At 34.2% G+C, this 17,210-nt stretch overlaps 11 protein-coding genes across 11 annotated transcripts; 7 read left to right on the top strand and 4 right to left on the bottom strand.

The window, feature by feature from the left end:
• Positions 1 to 456: 456 nt before the first annotated feature.
• On the top strand, positions 457 to 942 carry LTP1 (tyrosine protein phosphatase LTP1; the record flags this gene model as incomplete). Its single annotated transcript, XM_001646115.1, has 1 exon — positions 457 to 942. The coding sequence occupies one exon, from the start codon at positions 457 to 459 to the stop codon at positions 940 to 942; it is 486 nt and encodes a 161-aa protein (XP_001646165.1).
• Positions 943 to 2,129: 1,187 nt separating this feature from the next.
• On the top strand, positions 2,130 to 3,644 carry MEP2 (ammonium permease MEP2; the record flags this gene model as incomplete). Its single annotated transcript, XM_001646116.1, has 1 exon — positions 2,130 to 3,644. One exon carries the CDS (start codon positions 2,130 to 2,132, stop codon positions 3,642 to 3,644), a length of 1,515 nt encoding a protein of 504 aa, XP_001646166.1.
• Positions 3,645 to 4,288: 644 nt separating this feature from the next.
• Positions 4,289 to 4,597, top strand: Kpol_1039p60 (uncharacterized protein; the record flags this gene model as incomplete). Its single annotated transcript, XM_001646117.1, has 1 exon — positions 4,289 to 4,597. The coding sequence occupies one exon, from the start codon at positions 4,289 to 4,291 to the stop codon at positions 4,595 to 4,597; it is 309 nt and encodes a 102-aa protein (XP_001646167.1).
• Positions 4,598 to 4,760: 163 nt separating this feature from the next.
• GIM3 (tubulin-binding prefolding complex subunit GIM3) lies at positions 4,761 to 5,150 on the bottom strand (the record flags this gene model as incomplete). Its single annotated transcript, XM_001646118.1, has 1 exon — positions 4,761 to 5,150. One exon carries the CDS (start codon positions 5,148 to 5,150, stop codon positions 4,761 to 4,763), a length of 390 nt encoding a protein of 129 aa, XP_001646168.1.
• Positions 5,151 to 6,319: 1,169 nt separating this feature from the next.
• Positions 6,320 to 6,745, top strand: Kpol_1039p62 (uncharacterized protein; the record flags this gene model as incomplete). Its single annotated transcript, XM_001646119.1, has 1 exon — positions 6,320 to 6,745. One exon carries the CDS (start codon positions 6,320 to 6,322, stop codon positions 6,743 to 6,745), a length of 426 nt encoding a protein of 141 aa, XP_001646169.1.
• A 155-nt stretch (positions 6,746 to 6,900) lies between these two features.
• Kpol_1039p63 (AN1-type zinc finger protein) lies at positions 6,901 to 7,563 on the bottom strand (the record flags this gene model as incomplete). The annotated part of the gene is made up of 1 exon (XM_001646120.1): positions 6,901 to 7,563. The coding sequence occupies one exon, from the start codon at positions 7,561 to 7,563 to the stop codon at positions 6,901 to 6,903; it is 663 nt and encodes a 220-aa protein (XP_001646170.1).
• Positions 7,564 to 7,956: 393 nt separating this feature from the next.
• WSS1 (metalloendopeptidase WSS1) lies at positions 7,957 to 8,694 on the bottom strand (the record flags this gene model as incomplete). The annotated part of the gene is made up of 1 exon (XM_001646121.1): positions 7,957 to 8,694. One exon carries the CDS (start codon positions 8,692 to 8,694, stop codon positions 7,957 to 7,959), a length of 738 nt encoding a protein of 245 aa, XP_001646171.1.
• Positions 8,695 to 9,087: 393 nt separating this feature from the next.
• Kpol_1039p65 (uncharacterized protein) lies at positions 9,088 to 10,011 on the top strand (the record flags this gene model as incomplete). The annotated part of the gene is made up of 1 exon (XM_001646122.1): positions 9,088 to 10,011. One exon carries the CDS (start codon positions 9,088 to 9,090, stop codon positions 10,009 to 10,011), a length of 924 nt encoding a protein of 307 aa, XP_001646172.1.
• A 666-nt stretch (positions 10,012 to 10,677) lies between these two features.
• Positions 10,678 to 11,064, bottom strand: IGO2 (phosphatase regulator; the record flags this gene model as incomplete). The annotated part of the gene is made up of 1 exon (XM_001646123.1): positions 10,678 to 11,064. The coding sequence occupies one exon, from the start codon at positions 11,062 to 11,064 to the stop codon at positions 10,678 to 10,680; it is 387 nt and encodes a 128-aa protein (XP_001646173.1).
• A 1,321-nt stretch (positions 11,065 to 12,385) lies between these two features.
• ECM14 (putative metallocarboxypeptidase) lies at positions 12,386 to 13,684 on the top strand (the record flags this gene model as incomplete). The annotated part of the gene is made up of 1 exon (XM_001646124.1): positions 12,386 to 13,684. The coding sequence occupies one exon, from the start codon at positions 12,386 to 12,388 to the stop codon at positions 13,682 to 13,684; it is 1,299 nt and encodes a 432-aa protein (XP_001646174.1).
• Positions 13,685 to 14,116: 432 nt separating this feature from the next.
• Positions 14,117 to 15,076, top strand: ASI2 (Asi2p; the record flags this gene model as incomplete). The annotated part of the gene is made up of 1 exon (XM_001646125.1): positions 14,117 to 15,076. The coding sequence occupies one exon, from the start codon at positions 14,117 to 14,119 to the stop codon at positions 15,074 to 15,076; it is 960 nt and encodes a 319-aa protein (XP_001646175.1).
• Between the last annotated feature and the right edge of the window lie 2,134 nt (positions 15,077 to 17,210).

Here is a 17,210-nt window from a genome sequence, read left to right on the forward strand (position 1 = left end):
AAAACTTGAAATGGCACGGCACCATTATCAACTAACGTATTTCATTCTTGCATTCAAAATTTCAACTATTTAATTTTAATCCATACGTCAGTGGATCGAAACGAGCAAATTTTGTATAGGCACGTGACTTTAAGGATTAAAAAAAGCAAAGGTATAAAAAGAACAGGGACATAGTTAACGATAGGTAACGTTACGTATCTTAGATTAATATGAAAGGGAAAAAAAGCATATTCAAGAAGATATTGATTGATCTTTCACAATCTTTAAAAGCATTAAACTTTTATATAGATATTTCCTGAAGAGGGAATTAATTACAAACCAATCACAAGTTTATCAATATAAACACTGTCTCTTTTGTCTGAAGTACTAGTAATACCATCAGTGAAAACAAGTAGATAGCTATAGATCATCATCCTAATAAAAATAGTAAGTACAAGATAGGCGATTTAATTAGAAATGACAGTTGAATCCAAACCTAAAATTTCAGTTGCAATGGTATGCCTAGGTAACATTTGTCGTTCACCAATGGCAGAAGCAGTATTTAGACATACTGTTGAACAAGCGAATTTACAAGATAGATTTGATAGGATTGATTCGTTTGGTACAGCAGGGTATCACATTGGAGAGAATCCAGATCCACGTTCACAATCTACATTAAAGAAGCATAAAGTACCATTTAACCACAAGGCACAACAAATTCGTGGAAATCACTTTGATCAATTCGATTATATTATTGGTATGGATGAGAATAATGTCAGAAATTTAAAAAAAATACAACCAAAGGGATCCAAGGCCAAGGTTATGTTGTTTGGTGACTGGAACACAAGTGGTAAATTCAATAAGATAGTCGATGATCCATATTATGGTGGAATCGATGGATTTGAATATAATTTCAAGCAAGTTAGCTACTTCAGTGAAGAGTTCTTAAACAAAGAATTATAGAAGAAATGTAGCATAAATATATACAGAAGCGGACAAGAAAAAAATGCAGGTAAGAAAATATAAGTAAATGGAATTAGCAGAGTCAGCTGATATTAGCAAGTACTACAACAAAAGGATAATTCAAGGAAACTAACTTAAATAAGTTCTAAGCAAATACACCAGTATACGTACGAACACTTATATATAAGTTTAATAATCTTATACACTTTAATCGAACTTATTGAATAGTTCCTTTATGCTTTTTCATAGCCCTCTTCTTAATCAGGACTAATTAATTATCACAATCACCTGAACCGGATAATTCGATCGGTCGTGTACAGATAGAGTAAGAAACTAATCAATCTTATCTGGTGAAAAATATAGACATTGTTTTCATTTTGAGAAGTAATACCCGAATGGTATCCCTTCTTATCAGTTGTTCTTGTTGTCCTTGTTATCAGGAACTGTTTCATCTTTGCAACCAAAAGGTTGTGTTGCTTCATCGATGAAAAAGTTTACATTAAAGAATAACTGCAATACATGCATGCATGAACAAAAATAAATAACCCTTTTACCTTTTTCCCAACCAAAGTTGTGAAATTAATCGAGTATCTTCTTTATCTTTTACCCTCTGTTTTTCTTATCAATCAGTTGTTATACTGGTTTGCTTGTTATGTATATTTCCGTATCTGGGATATCTCATCTCACCTCATCTCATCTCCCTTTATCTAGTTTCGTCGATAAGAGAGACTACAAGTAAATAGTTCTAGTAAGAGCAAGACTGATACTGTTTATGTTTTATTAGTCAAAATTATTCAGTGACAGTGTATAAATCAAATTAGTCGTTCCATTTACTTAATCAATTTATATTAGAAGAGGCACATTCAATCAAATGTCACATATGTTGATTGGGCGTTTAATGGTTCCGGGCGTTATATCTGATTAATCCAGGGTATAGATATAACTATAATGGTATCACCAACCCGTATATCATATGATTCAATGTTGACCTCTCTTGATGACATAACAATGTGATTTTTTATTATATAGTTTTGAATTATGGGAACATTACTTTGTATTTAAATAGAAGCTAATATTTAATAATTGAATATTACAATTGTGGATGGGTTTATTTAATTAAATGGTTGGTTATTAAATTTATTCAATGCTATGAACAAGATTCCAACGAGAATTAAGTTTATATAATAATGTCTACTTATAATTTTACAGGAACGCCAACCGGTACAGGTACCGGTGGTGATTCTTTAACCACTGATTTAAATACTCAATTCGATTTGAGTAATATGGCTTGGGTTGGTGTCGCATCTGCTGGTGTCTGGATTATGGTTCCAGGTATTGGTTTATTATATTCAGGTTTATCAAGAAAAAAACATGCATTATCCTTATTGTGGGCTTCCTTAATGGCAGTCTCTGTAGTTATATTCCAATGGTTCTTTTGGGGCTACTCTTTAGCATTTTCTCATAATACCAAAGGTAATGGCTTTATTGGCACATTATCAAATTTTGGATTTAGACATGTATTGGGGGCTCCTTCTTCAGTGACTTCGTTACCAGATATATTATTTGCAGTTTTCCAAGGTATGTTTGCTGCTGTAACTGGTGCTTTAATGTTAGGTGGTGCTTGTGAAAGAGCAAGATTATTTCCAATGATGGTTTTCCTGTTCCTTTGGATGACTATCGTTTATTGTCCGATTGCTTGTTGGACTTGGAATGCTGAAGGTTGGTTAGCAAAATTGGGAGCTTTAGATTATGCAGGCGGAGGTCCTGTTCATATTGCCTCTGGTCATGGTGCTTTGATGTATGCTTTGATTCTCGGTAAACGAAATGATCCTATTGCTAAAAAAGGTATGCCAAAATACAAACCACATTCTGTTACTTCTGTTGTACTTGGTACAGTTTTCCTTTGGTTTGGATGGCAATTCTTCAACCCTGCATCTGCTGGTAACGCTACCATTAGGGCATGGTATTCTGCTATGTCTACTAACTTAGCTGCTGCTAGCGGTGGTTTGACTTGGATGTTTATCGATTATTTTAGATTTGGCGGTAAATGGACCACAGTAGGATTATGTTCAGGGATTATTTCTGGATTAGTTGGTATTACTCCTGCTGCGGGATTCGTCCCAGTTTGGTCTTCTGTAATCATTGGGGTTGTCACAGCAACTGGATGTAATCTCGCAACAGACTTAAAGACATTGTTTCGCATTGATGATGGTATGGATGTTTGGGCTCTACATGGTGTTGGTGGATGTATTGGCTCTGTATTTACAGGTATATTTGCAGCTGATTACGTTAACGCCACTGCTGGTTCATATATTGCACCAATTGAAGGTGGTTGGATAAATCACCATTGGAAACAAGTAGGTTATCAATTAGCAGCAATGTGTTCCACTATTGCTTGGTCAACAGTCATCACTGCTATATTATTATTGGCGTTAGACAGAATTCCATTTTTGAGATTAAGATTAAGACCTGATGAGGAAGAACTCGGTACAGATCAAGTCGAAATTGGTGAGTTTACATACCAAGAAGACACAAGTTACATCCCAGAACCAATAAGATCGAATATTGGAGTCAATATCCCAACAAACGTACGCACCATCGATGACGAGATTAGAACATCTGAAGATATAAGTGCACCCTCGTCATCTTCATCTTCAAAAGATAATGATGGTCGTGGTGAGAAAGTTGAAGCAGTAGTATAGAACTGACATAAACTTAATTCTAATTGCCAACTGACGTGTACACCATAATAATTCCTTAAATAGAACCTTAGGCATTTCGAATATTCTAAATAATAATTAATACTAATACAATTCTTAATCAAGAAACTTATCTAACTAAACAGTCTTTTATATCTCTAATCTAATTGATGTCGTCGTTTATTAAAAGAAGGTATGTCAATAGAATGTGTAATCACGTGATTAATATCCGTTTTTTATTCTACTATATCTCCCGATGGCATTTCAAGGGATATCTTCTAAGCGAAGAGGGAAAAAGGAAGGCTTTGAAGATATAAAAAGAACGGATAATGAATAAGTTTTGGTATAAAAAGGTGAATGCATAGGTAGTTTTGTAATGGTTTCGATGTATGTATATCTGTTGTAATGTGTATCTTTTCCATGTTTTTCTAGTATTTAGATGTAAAGTTATTTATTTAGATTTATGAATTATTAGTTATAATGAAATTGATTTCGACAATATACTTAATATTATTTTCTATTGTGATGACTGTTGCAGGTGCAAGTATGTGAACTTTTCTAATAATCTTTTAAACGTTAACATGGTATTTTACTTTCGTTCTTTGTATTAAGAAGTAAAATATTTGAAGTTTATATAGTTTAATGTAATGTCATTGAATTTAATACTAACCATGTGCGACTATATAGGTTCCTCTTCGTATATATTAACATTTGGTAATAGTGGTGACGAAGTCATCCCTAATTCATTCATAACTGAAGTGAAGAACATTGTGTCTGAGTTTGGAGGTAAAGTAACACATGAATATGCGTTGATCAAAGGTTTTACAATGGATATCCCAAGCGATGTTGTGCCCAATTTGAAGCAAAAACTTGAATTGGTAGAGAAAAAGTTTGGTTATTCGTTTAATTTGGAAAGGGATAGTGAAGTTCATGCTTTGGTTGGTCATGAACACTAACTGTTTTATGGATATATATTAAAAATGCAATTTATTTAATATAATTAAGTATTTTAATCTTTTTTTTGTCGGATATATATATATACACACATATGCTTATATATTTGGATATATATCTTATTATTATTAATTAAATATTGTTTTTATAAAGCGTTGAATTGAACTAACGTTCCAAGTTGATATTATCACCGAATTTAGCATATAATTGAGCTTTTAATTCTTTTAATCTATCATCAATTTCTGATTTTGAATTCTGTAAATTATCTATTTTTGAATCGATAACTTCAGTATCCGATTCTAATAAATTCACTACTTCTTCTTGTGGTAGCATCAAGAATACATCACCGATTTTATAATGAACCAATTGGTCTTCGTCTATAAGTTCTATCTCCAAAGATACATCTTCTAAATATGATTTTTCCTCATTTTGTAAGTTTAGTTGTTCTTCGATTGAATCTTTACGCATAATCAATTTTGAAAATTCATTTATTAATTGTTGATCTTTGTAGCTGACATTGGTTTGATTTTTTTTACCTTCAGGCAGTAACTCCATTGTGAGAATAGTAATGTATATATAATAGGTGTGTATATGTGTGTATGAGCGTTAGCTTGCGTATGTAGGCTGAGATGAGCTGAGCAATGGATCTGTCCTAAAATAAGATTGAATTGGTTTTTAATATCTTAGTAATATGAGCTGCTGCTACCAATGGTACTCAATAGTTAATGATGAAGCCAATTCGAAAATCTGTTGTCTAATTTGGAGATGCCATCATAGAAGTTCATATCCAAAATCATATTCAAAATCAAATTCAAAAAATACTGAAATAAAATTGAATGTAAAATCCTGTTCACGTGATGATTAACAAGAAAAACTCCATATCACATGATAATCACATGACAATGCTTGTCCGGGTAATAACAATCCAAAATCCGGAAATTGAAGCTTCCATTCCCCTCCCACCACACCATTTTATCCCACTAGACAAGACATCATAACACCGCGCCGAATACAAATCGTAACATCTTCTTATCTATCTTATCATCCATCACCATCCATGATCAGCATTAAAAACACATAACCCATTTCTATTTTCTCTTACTGTTTTCCTCTAGATTGAATTGAATTCAGTTGAGTTGAGTCGAATCGAATATCACTCTCTCTTGACTCTGATTCTGATTCTAATTCTGATCCTGTCAGTCAGTAAAATTGGTCAATAGTTAATAGTTAATGGTTTAACAATCGATGGGAATGGTTTAATGAGCTGGGTTCAACCCTTTCAGCCATGCATGTGGTGGGGAAGGGAAGGGAGGGGAGGAGGGGGCAGAACGGACGTGGGGGAAGAGAAGAGGGAACAGGAATTTATGTTTTTTAAATTGGCACGTGGCACGTGGTACTCTCTAAAATAGAAGCACAAAAATTTGTACACACACTAGATATCTATATTTAAATAATTAATTTATTTTAAAAATATGGCTACCGCCAGGGTTCGAACAGGAGTGACAGAAGTATATAAATGGAACTCAGATTTGGATAAATCTGGGTTAGAAGCTCGTCATTTCCTGATATTAGGAGGACTCATTTGATTTTACTTCACTTCCTTCTAATGTACATGTTTCGATTTTGTTCTATGTATAAACTAATTTCTTGTACTTATACAAAAACAACATCACCAACAACAACAACGATAATATAATAAAACTCACTTTTACTTATTTATTTTCATGACTACTGCGTCTCAAAATAGCTTACCAATGCTGTCTCAGCAACATTCACTGGACAGTGTCTCAGATACAAACCATAGCCAAATGCATAATCATCATCATCATACCCACCACCATGGTGGTGGTGGTGCTTTTAGTTGGTTGTCACATTTATTCTATAGTAAAAAAATTTCTGGCGGGCCAGATGCTTCCAAGGATAAAACTATTGTCAACAATAATATAAATACCGATAAAGATATACAAAGTTATAATAAACACCATCCACATCATCAAGTACATTTGCATCCAAATCAGCAACAGCAGCAGCAAAAGCAACCTGCACCTCCACAACTCTCTCAGAACGATATTCAACAATTGGACAAATTTTGGTCAGATACAAGAAACTTCAATGCTGATATGTTCGACGACTCAAGCGACGAAGAATAACCTCCATAACTTCCATTACTGCTATATTTATTACCTCATCTATGTAAATATACATAATAAACTCTATTAATGCCATTATTTTTGATACTCAATTGTAATTTCCTCCTCACAACATTTCAAATTTTTGTTTTATTCATGCCTATTTTTTTTTTTCATTATTTTAACACCAAGTACAAAGTATCATTGTTCGAAATCGTATTATCTACACGATCATTTGGATCTAGAGCTTTGTCTTCTTCCAGATACAGCTGTTTAGTTTCCTTTGTTTTGGTGTCAATATTACTAAATCCACGACTTAACTGATCAATAGCTCTTCCAACCGGCCACATTTTATTAACATATGTCTCCATCTCATGCACAGATACAAATGGCCTACGTTTGTCAACCAAGTAACATCGTACCTGTACCCTATTGCCCTCTGGTATGCTATTGCTCAACTTGTTATTGTCATAAACCTTTATCACTGTGGATTTGTCTATACCAAACATCTTGTGATTAACTGAACCGGATTGTTGTTTAACACGTATATGTGATTTCTCAGGTAACAGACTCTCAAAATAAGTGGGACCACGCTTCTTTTTCTTCTTCTTCTGATTATCGATGGATCCATTCTCATTCACAACATCAACAGTGGTCACTATAGCTTTCTGTTGATCCAATAACCACTTACAATGGTGTGACTCTTTGGTGCGATGACTAGTACAAAAATCTTGCTTACAAAATGAGCAATGAAACGGCAAGAAATCGATTTGTCGACAGTACTGACAATGAGTACCAACATCCAACATTCCAGTTTCTCTCTCAACAGCAACTTCCATCACGTACTTTAATATATTTGATTCCTTTTCGTATTACCTTAATTAACGTTCTCTCTTTTAACCTTAACGGGGTTTAGTTGCGTTAACATTTTCATATCAAACTAATACCAGAAATTTTTGGAAAACCATAACGGTCTTTATATATCCAATATCTAGGAACCATCCTAAATAGTGTTCATCAATAAGAAACCCATCAAACCTTCGCCACCTTAGTAATACGTTTGTCTATTGCTATACCCTCAATAGACTGATTATTAATCCAATCGAACCTTATAGAACTTCGCGGAATATCTTACTTTAAAATATCGACAAAAACTCTATAAAACCCAGAGTAACCTCACTTCAAGGACAGAACAAGGATACAACACCAAGGCTGGATTGTCAGTTTGTGAACTATGTTAAGTCAATTATTTCAATAGTTTCCTCTTCCTTCTCATCATCATCATCATCATCATCATCACTTATAATCACTACTTCTAGTTCACCTTCCTGTGAAGCTATTAGCTCGATTTTTTCATTCGATTCACCAGGACAACTATATCTGTCTTTATTCCTTTGCATGGCAGCTGCTGCTGCCATTTCTCTTGGTGATACCCCCTCTGTTTTCGCAACTGTACTTGACTTCAGACCACCTAACTTAAACCCTTTGCTTAAATGAGCTATCCTCTTCTTTCTAACGGTTTCCCTTGATGTGTTACTATCATTGCGATTACCCAAAGTCTTGCCGTTACCTAAAAAATTATCAAACAAACCTTGTTGCTCAATAATCCATTGTCTTCCTATCAATTCATCCAATTTCTTGTAGAACTTATTATCATGTGGTCCAAATAAATTATGAGTAAGCTCGTGTAATATAGTGCCCATTATTGATTCTCTACTAAGAAACTGATATTCATCATACGGATCTCGCAACCGAACCATAACCTTCTGGCCTCTATTCACATTCATCCCAAGCAACCTCTTATCCCTAGGATAGAACTCAACAAGACTGCCAACCTTGAATCGATACTCTTTCATCAAGTATGAAACTCGATGAGCCAAATCTTTCAAGATCTTTAAAGCATCCTCTTTATTAGGTCTCTTCTGTAATACACCAACAGACCCAACACTTGGATTCTTATGACTAACCATAACAACTATATCTTCACCACATATACACTACCAATATAACAATCCTCTAGGATATATTCCCAGTATCATCACCTTTATATATTGGTTTCATCTCTTATAGACTATAGATCAAAAATAGGCTTTCTTACCATTTATCGGTCCTTCTTATTCGTTTGCGTGTAATTTTTCACCTTTAACTTGATGAAATAATATTTAAAGAGAGCTGTGAAAGTTTATTCAGTCAAGATATATAAATAGGAAGGAGTAGATCAGTTTACGGTATTTTATTCTGTTACATATTTAGTAGTTTGATTAATATTGTAGTAGATTCTAACTTCTGTGTAGTGTTTTATCTCAAAAGAGGATTAGATAGATCGATAGAGAAAAGAAGGATATTAAAATAATAGGTTTACAATGGCTAAGAAAAAGAGTAATAATAAGAAAAAGAGTGGTAATAGTTTGCAAAGATCAGGTTCTTCTCAAACTAGTTTGAATAAAAGAGTAACCAATTTGTCAAAGGGACCTATTCCAAGTGTAGAATCTTTTACAAATCTAACCAAACCACAATTATTTTCTATTTATGATGAAGATATTACTAAAAGTGAAGATAATGAAATTTATAAAGAAATGAATAAAGGTGATGCTTTTAATGAGGATGATGAGATTTTGGAGATGAAGAGTGGAAGCATGGGTCCAGCTATTTCAAGAGTAATCTCTTCTAATAATCCATCTTCTGTTTCAACTGTCAATCATCACAAGAGTTCAACTTTTAATGAAATTATTAGAATAATTTCAATCGTATTAGTATTATCATTAAGTGGTATAGGTTATCATCAATTATCTAAAAACTTACATGATAATCATCAATTACATCCTGACTTGGCTTCAAAGCCATTATTAGTGGTTTCGAAATTGTCAAAGGTTCTAACTTTTGGTTTGATCCCTGATTGGGCTGGCTATTCATTAGAAGGTGTAATATTTGGTTTGTTGATACCATTGTTTGATTATATTTTTGATATTAAACCAAAACCAATTTCAACTTCATCTATTATTAGAAGTGTTAATGCAATGTTAGGGGTAACTTATGGTATTAGAAAAGTCGAATGGGCCTCTTCTTTACAAGCTTCTGGTGCTTGGGCTTTATTAAATATCATATTATGGTTATTCTTTGATGGTACCTTATCAATGTTTTGGTGTTGTGCTGGCTTGGGTTTCGCTACTTGTGCAGCAGGCTACTCAAATATAACACATACTTCTCAATTGTTGTATTTTATGGATTTTTACTTTTTAGGTTTTATGCTATTTGGTAAATTAGGTAGATACTTATTGGCATTATAACACTATTCCAATGAAAATGGAGTAAATATAATACAGAGTTGTACTAATAAGAGAAATAAGAACGAATTTTCTAAAACCAATTGGTAAAAGGATTTTATATTTATTAATATATTACGAATAACTTTCAATTGACAACCTGTATTTAAAACTGAATTAGATTGCATTAATAATTAACTTATAAAAGTCCGAAACAGAAATATGATTCGAATCCTATTTTGATTTGACCATTATAAAAACAATCAAATATTAGATAGAATTTATTTTTTAAGTAATGTGTAGTTAATAACAATAAAGTAACTTTAAACTGTCTGGTAAACTATCAACAAAAGATTATGAGCTAATGTGAGACTTATGAGGAAATTGAATTAATTAGGTGGGTTTCGATTGTGCTTGGTCTAAACTCCAACCTATATACATATTTATATAATGAAATATACACGGCCATTGCAGGCTTATAAATATGTTTCAATTAAATACTGTGTCTGTGGACAGCACTGTTTTTATTGAAATTGACAAATACGATATTAACTCATAAATATACCATTAATTGTGGCAATATAAAGAAATATTTTTTATTTTTAAAAATGTTATTATTGTTGAAGAATTAATGAAGTTATGGGGATCCCATCTATTTGTTTTTGCAATTGACTTAGTTATTTGAGTTGTTTACTTATTTGGCGATCTTGGAGGAGGACCACTTGAGATTGAACCTTGTCTAGAGACAGAATCACCAGCACTATTACTCATTCTTCTCCGTATAATAGATTCCCTTAAACCACTTGGATTAGTGACTGGCATATTATTATTTGAATTTGCAGTGACATCGTCGGATTGGATGACACCAGCTTTACGTAAGGCATAGTCACCACTGTCAAAATATTTACGTTCTTGCATGTTGTGTTTAAATAAATCCTTTTTAGAAGGCAATTTCCCATACAGTTTATATAATTTTATTTCTTGGTCATTTAACTTCGATAAATCAACACCTTGCTGCTCAGTATTTTGCAAATTAGCCAAACTATTGGTTGGAGAGATATTATTGTGGTTATTCATTTCAAAATCAAATTTTTTATCCTTGTCGTCCTCGTATAACTGTAGACCTATCTCTAATAAATACTCTTTTAAATGCAAAGCTTAAAAGAACAGAGTGACCAGGCAAAAAACCAAACACAGAAACAGACAAAATAAGAATACTACCTTTCTACCTCGATATATATAAATAACTTCACCACTTGAAACCAACTATATGAATTCAAACAATAAACTAATATTCGTGAAAACTATTCTCAAAAAGAATCAGCCTTTTCCTCTAGTTTCTAGAATAAATCAGTAAAAACACTTGTAACTTCACCTAACCAAACGTTGCAAAGGAACTGAATATAAAACAATATTCGGAATATAAGACACTTGATATACTTGATCAATTATCCAATTCACAGTAGAGAATAACCAACAACAGATAGATCAATTTAATCAAATTGAAGTTTTAATCGATGGTCAGTTACACTCTTGTTCCTCTTAAATTTTTCGATATTTTGTTTGGTTTTTGAAGGGGGGTGAAGGAATTCGGATAGAAACGACAAGGCTAAGTAAGACAAGAACGTTAACGAAAAAAAAAAACATGAAAACGAAGGATATAACAGTGAACTGAAACATGAGAGATGTTACTGAATCACAAGCAATACACGTATAGTTCTGCTCGACTAATTGTGTTATATGAATTTGTCTCGTTTTAGAGCGGATCGAATTGGAGTTGTATTTAATTAGATTCGATGAATCGAATGGGAAACCCAAGAAGAAACTTCAGTGAAAGGAACCCAAACACTGTCAATAATTGAACCATCAATCAGGTCAAATCAACAATGAAGTAGGATAAATCTAAACCAACAGAGTTGCTGTCATTTGTATGTTTCCATTTTGGTTTATCTCAAATTCTGCAACAATGACTACTTTTAAAAATGTGAGATACTCAAAGGAAAAGAATGCAGCCTGGAAAATTTTTGATAAAAGAAGTCAAGACAAGACAAGTCAGTAGAAGACGAACTGATTTAAATATAACCTCTTTCGAATTCGAAATCAGTTAGTTATATATAGGTATATATGTATAAGTATATGTATATGTATATTTAGTTTTAAATATTTTAATAGTAGTTGTGTTTTGGGTTACTAAGTTTACAAGATATAGCAATAGATTAGTGTTCTCTGGGGTGTATATTCCAAGGGATATTTTGTCTATTTAATACACCATTTCTGTTTAATATTTTTTGGTTTTACAATCAGGACTGGTTCGAAACAGAATAAAGACAGTGTTTAACAAAAGGGAATAATAGGTACATCTTGACTGATATTCCTGAGTGGAACTTCATTTAGAAATATGTGGAATTTTCAGTTATTTGTTTTAACATTTGGGATCATTTCTAAAATTGTGAAATGTCAAGAATTAGAGAATATCGATTATTCAAATTATCATATCTGCAGATGCAGTAAAGATTATAGCAAGGATGTTATTAATGATGTGATAAAACCTTTGACTTCTGATTACGATGTGTGGACTCGAAATTTTGATTTCGTAGACGTCAGACTGCCAAAAAATATCAAATTACCAAAAGGTTGTCAAGTCATGATATCTGATATCGATAAAGCCATCGAGGAAACTAAAAATGGCATGCATATGTCCTTTCCTTCGTTGGATCAGGAAAGTTTCTCTGTTGATACACTTGGGAATTTCTTCTTCAATGAATATAGGGATTTAAATACTATTTATCTGTGGTTTGATTTGTTAAAGAGAAGTTTCCCTGATTTAGTTAAAGTAGAAGTTGTAGGTGAAACTTTTGAAGGAAGGGAAATGAAAGCTTTGCATGTTTCTGCTAATAACAGAACTGCTAATCCGGACAGGAAAACTATTGTAATTACTGGTGGTGTCCATTCACGGGAATGGATAAGTGTTACTTCAGCATGCTGGACTGCATATCAATTGCTGACAAGATACAGTTATTTCAAAAAAGAGACTAGATATTTGGATTCTTTGGATTTCTTAATCATCCCAATTTTCAACCCTGATGGTTATGTGTACACTTGGACACATGACAGACTGTGGAGGAAAAACAGACAACAGACCTACTGGCCAAATTGTTACGGTATTGATATCGATCACTCATTCGATTACGAATGGGGTTCTAACGATGATTTCCCATGTAGTGAAGACTATAGTGGACAAGAACCATTTGAAGCATTGGAAGCATCATCATGGAATAAATATCTAAATACTACAAAAGGTGAATACAAAATATACGGGTACATTGATTTCCATTCGTATTCGCAAGAAGTGCTATACCCATACGCATATTCATGTGAGGCAATTCCAAGAGATTTAGAGAATCTAGTTGAACTATCATATGGACTAGCAAAAGCATTCAGAGAGAAATCAGGCAAAAAATACAGAGTCATTTCCGCCTGTCAAGATCGTGGTAGTGATTTGACCCCAGGATTGGGTTCTGGATCAGCTCTAGATTACATGTACCATCACAGAGCTCACTGGGCATTCCAATTGAAATTAAGAGACACTGGGAACCATGGATTCCTATTACCAGCGACATACATAAGACCAGTCGGAAAAGAGACATATGCAAGCATCAAATACTTCTGTGACTTCATATTAAACCCAGAAATATAAGAACTACAAAAGAAGCATGTATTTAAAGGATATGAATATGAATATGAAAAATATAGGATGTGTATAAGTTTAAATAGTGTTTAAAGATATGATAATGTGTTGTTAATGTTAAATAGTAGGTATTCTTTACCTACAATGTCAGTTAAGTTAGTTTGTACGACAAGGAGCCTACCAGAAGAAGCTGCGTTGTAAGAAATCCTTTACGGGATAAATCCGAAACCCTTTTATCAAAAATTTCAAAGGAAAGGATCAGGAATATAGTAAGGGATCCATCGAAACGAAAGGGATTAGTATACATGTACATATATATATATATAGATGAATTAATGAATTAATAAGTTCATTTTAAGTAGGTTCGGTTTTTGGATTGATATTGTTTGTTGATCGCTAATAGGTCGACAATTTTTGAAGATTTTAAGATATTTAGACAAGATGAACGATGACGAGTTATATGAAAGATTCGTTGAAGAGTCTGCAAGACAGCATAACGTTGAGCAACGACAAGAGACTCAACAGACTCAGGAAGAGTTACAAGAAGAGTTGCAAGAGACGTTGAATGGTATATTACAAGAAATTGAGCATGAGGTATCTCAAAATCAACGTAGACGGAGGTTGAGTTTTAATGGTGTTAATAGTAATGGTGGATTTGTTGCCAATGTAAGTACTCATACGAGTACAAGCACAACTTCGAACGGTAATACCAATATTACCAATAACAGTGCTAGTGATAGTAGTATTAACAATAATAATAATACCGGTGTTGATGTCGTTGCAAATGGCAATAATGATGAAAGAAGGACACCTTTCAATTTGCAAAGGAGACCAATATTAAGAGTGTTTCTACGAAACCTATTGGTTCTTGATTATTTTGTCTTATTGTTGCTATTCCCATTTTCAATGTATAATATTTTAAGAAGTGGGTTTAGTTCGATGACATTTTCAGAGAATGATTTTATTCAAGACATGTTGGTATACATACGTCATATTCGAATATTTAGTGATGATGGCGCGTCTTTCATGATCTACAAGGAGGGATCGTTGGGTTTATTAGGAAAATTTCATAATATAGTGGTGTTTTACTCGTCGCCTTTGATGAAACAGATGTACCATGAGATTATTACCACCGCTAATGGGGCAACAAGTTCAGGTACTGGAGATAATTTTGTACATATATTGAAATGGATATTGTTGCAAAGTTATAAAATGTGGGTTAAGGGCACAACCGTGATGATATATTTCATGTATGGATTTGGGGGAACGGTATATTTATTTGCAGCCGGGTTTTTCTTTTTGCTCTGCTTTACCATCGCTACAGTGCGCAGATACAAAGGAATGCATCAAATGATAGGTCAGAGCCTTGACAGCTCGTCGAGCATTCCTGGTCTGTTTTGAAATGGCTAGCGCCGGAAAACAGTTTTAGCAAAGGTTGAGATATGAAACATTCGTTGATTTATTTTCCAAAATCATCTGTTTTTCCCATTTACAAACAATTTCGACCCCACCCCCATCACCCTCTTGCCCCGTACAAGAACGGATAACCTCCTCGAATTGATGGTAAACGAATCTCGACTGTCTCAATTAATGATATCCAAGAGAGAAGTAGTAACCATCTGTTACCATTACAAAAAAAAACATAATTAATTCAAGCAAGTGCTCATCCAATTCCAAGGAAGCACACTTACGTACAAGCATATATAATATTTTTTCTGAATCTATCGAGTAGATACATACATAGAAACAGCATAGCATAGCTTTAAATCATTCTGATTAGATCACAGCATTTCTACGTTGCTTGACAACACCAGCTCAATAGTAATTAATTCAACTTATCACAATCTAATCTGGTAACTTTGTATTAGTACTGTACGTAATTGATCATTATTGTCCATAGTAAGTAAGTACATTGAAATAAAAATAAACCAACGGTTGCAAAAATCTAGACTTGATCCGCCAGGAATCGAACCGGGAAATGCTTGCCATTTATGATCTGAAAGATCATGACGACTCTCAAAAGTGGAAAAGAAAAAGAAACGAAAACAAAATTTCTTCGATTGGTAGTTTCAATGGGGGGGACACGGATCCATTCTAGGGGAAACCCGTAGCTGTAGGTGGATGACTGGACTTTTAAAAAATTGCCTATCTGATCAATAGTCCAATAAATCTACAGGAAAAAAAAAGAAAATAAAACCATTACGTAGCAGGGGCTATCCCGTCGGATATATTGGTCGGGGGGAGGGAGAAGGGGGGTGCAGTTGTTATCTGGGATTTGAATAAAATAAAAACGGAAGTTAAACAGTGACACGTGCAAAGCATGTGATATGAAAACCCTAGTTATGACATTTCACGAAGTGATGTCCACACTGGCACAAGACTGTGATTTATTTCTATTAGCTATTCACCCAGATCTCTCCAAAGGTCAGAATCCAAAGTATCTGTGTGATCGTCAGGAACCTGGCAAAGCCAAATGTTTATAAGCCCTATTAGCAATTGGCTGAGAGCCTCTTTCAGCACATAGCAATATCACATTATTTATAGACAAATTATGTGATACTAAGGTTTTTAAATTCACAAAACGTCACAAAAACCTTGTGATAGGGCCTGAAGCCAAACCCAAAATTCATAATCCATTTAAACCCTAAGCACATGACCGACACTTTTGAGTAAAATGATATCCAAAACGAGATTTCTTGCCCTTTGCTGAATGCGGAGCCTACCTAACCTCCGTACCCCCCTCCTCCTCCCCACCAAATAGCCCAACCCCAATTCCCCCTTCGAGTTTGGCCAAAACCTAGCAGCAGCACGTTAGAAAGGAAAATTACTGCAGAACTCAGAACCAGATAATTCACCGGAGAATACCAACACCCAACCTCTTTCTCCCTTTCTCTCTCTCTCATACACATATTGAAAGACACTGCAGTTATCGCCAAATCGCGGTTTTCCTTGATCCGGAGAACTGGCTCAAGAAATGGGGGAGCTCCTTCCCCGGATTTCGGCTACGGTGCTTCACCAGTTAGTCTGACCATTTCAACGCAAAAATAAATGTTCGTGAATACTGAAAAACAGACGCACACATTATCTTGTGCGTATTACCGTACATACGTATATACACGCATTTACGTACAGGCAAACTAAAGACCGGATATAGAGAAGGGAAGGTAGAACAGAGTAACACAAGACATAGCCAAGAGTGTTATAACCTACACTACCACAGAAAAAGAAACAACCATCCAATGCTTTTTCTTTTGCATCTGCATCTGCATCTGCATTTGTATTTGCGTGCTACTTTATTACTGCACACACCGTTCTCTCAGAAAGTATACCACCACTGCAGTGCGTCACTTGACCAATAGGAGACGAGTCCAAGGGATAGCAAGACCACAGACACCCCCCACGCAGTATCTCCAAAGTTCAGTACCATCCCAACTCGGTCGGTTCTCGGGAACATTACACAGCCTGTCCAGCCAGTAAGCTGTGGCACATCAAAATATCCAATTCCCGAACTTTCTTTTTTTAGTTCACATTTGTA

Source organism: Vanderwaltozyma polyspora, genomic scaffold (assembly GCF_000150035.1).
Source record: "Vanderwaltozyma polyspora DSM 70294 KpolScaffold1039 genomic scaffold, whole genome shotgun sequence".
NCBI classification, from domain to species: Eukaryota; Fungi; Ascomycota; class Saccharomycetes; order Saccharomycetales; family Saccharomycetaceae; genus Vanderwaltozyma; species Vanderwaltozyma polyspora.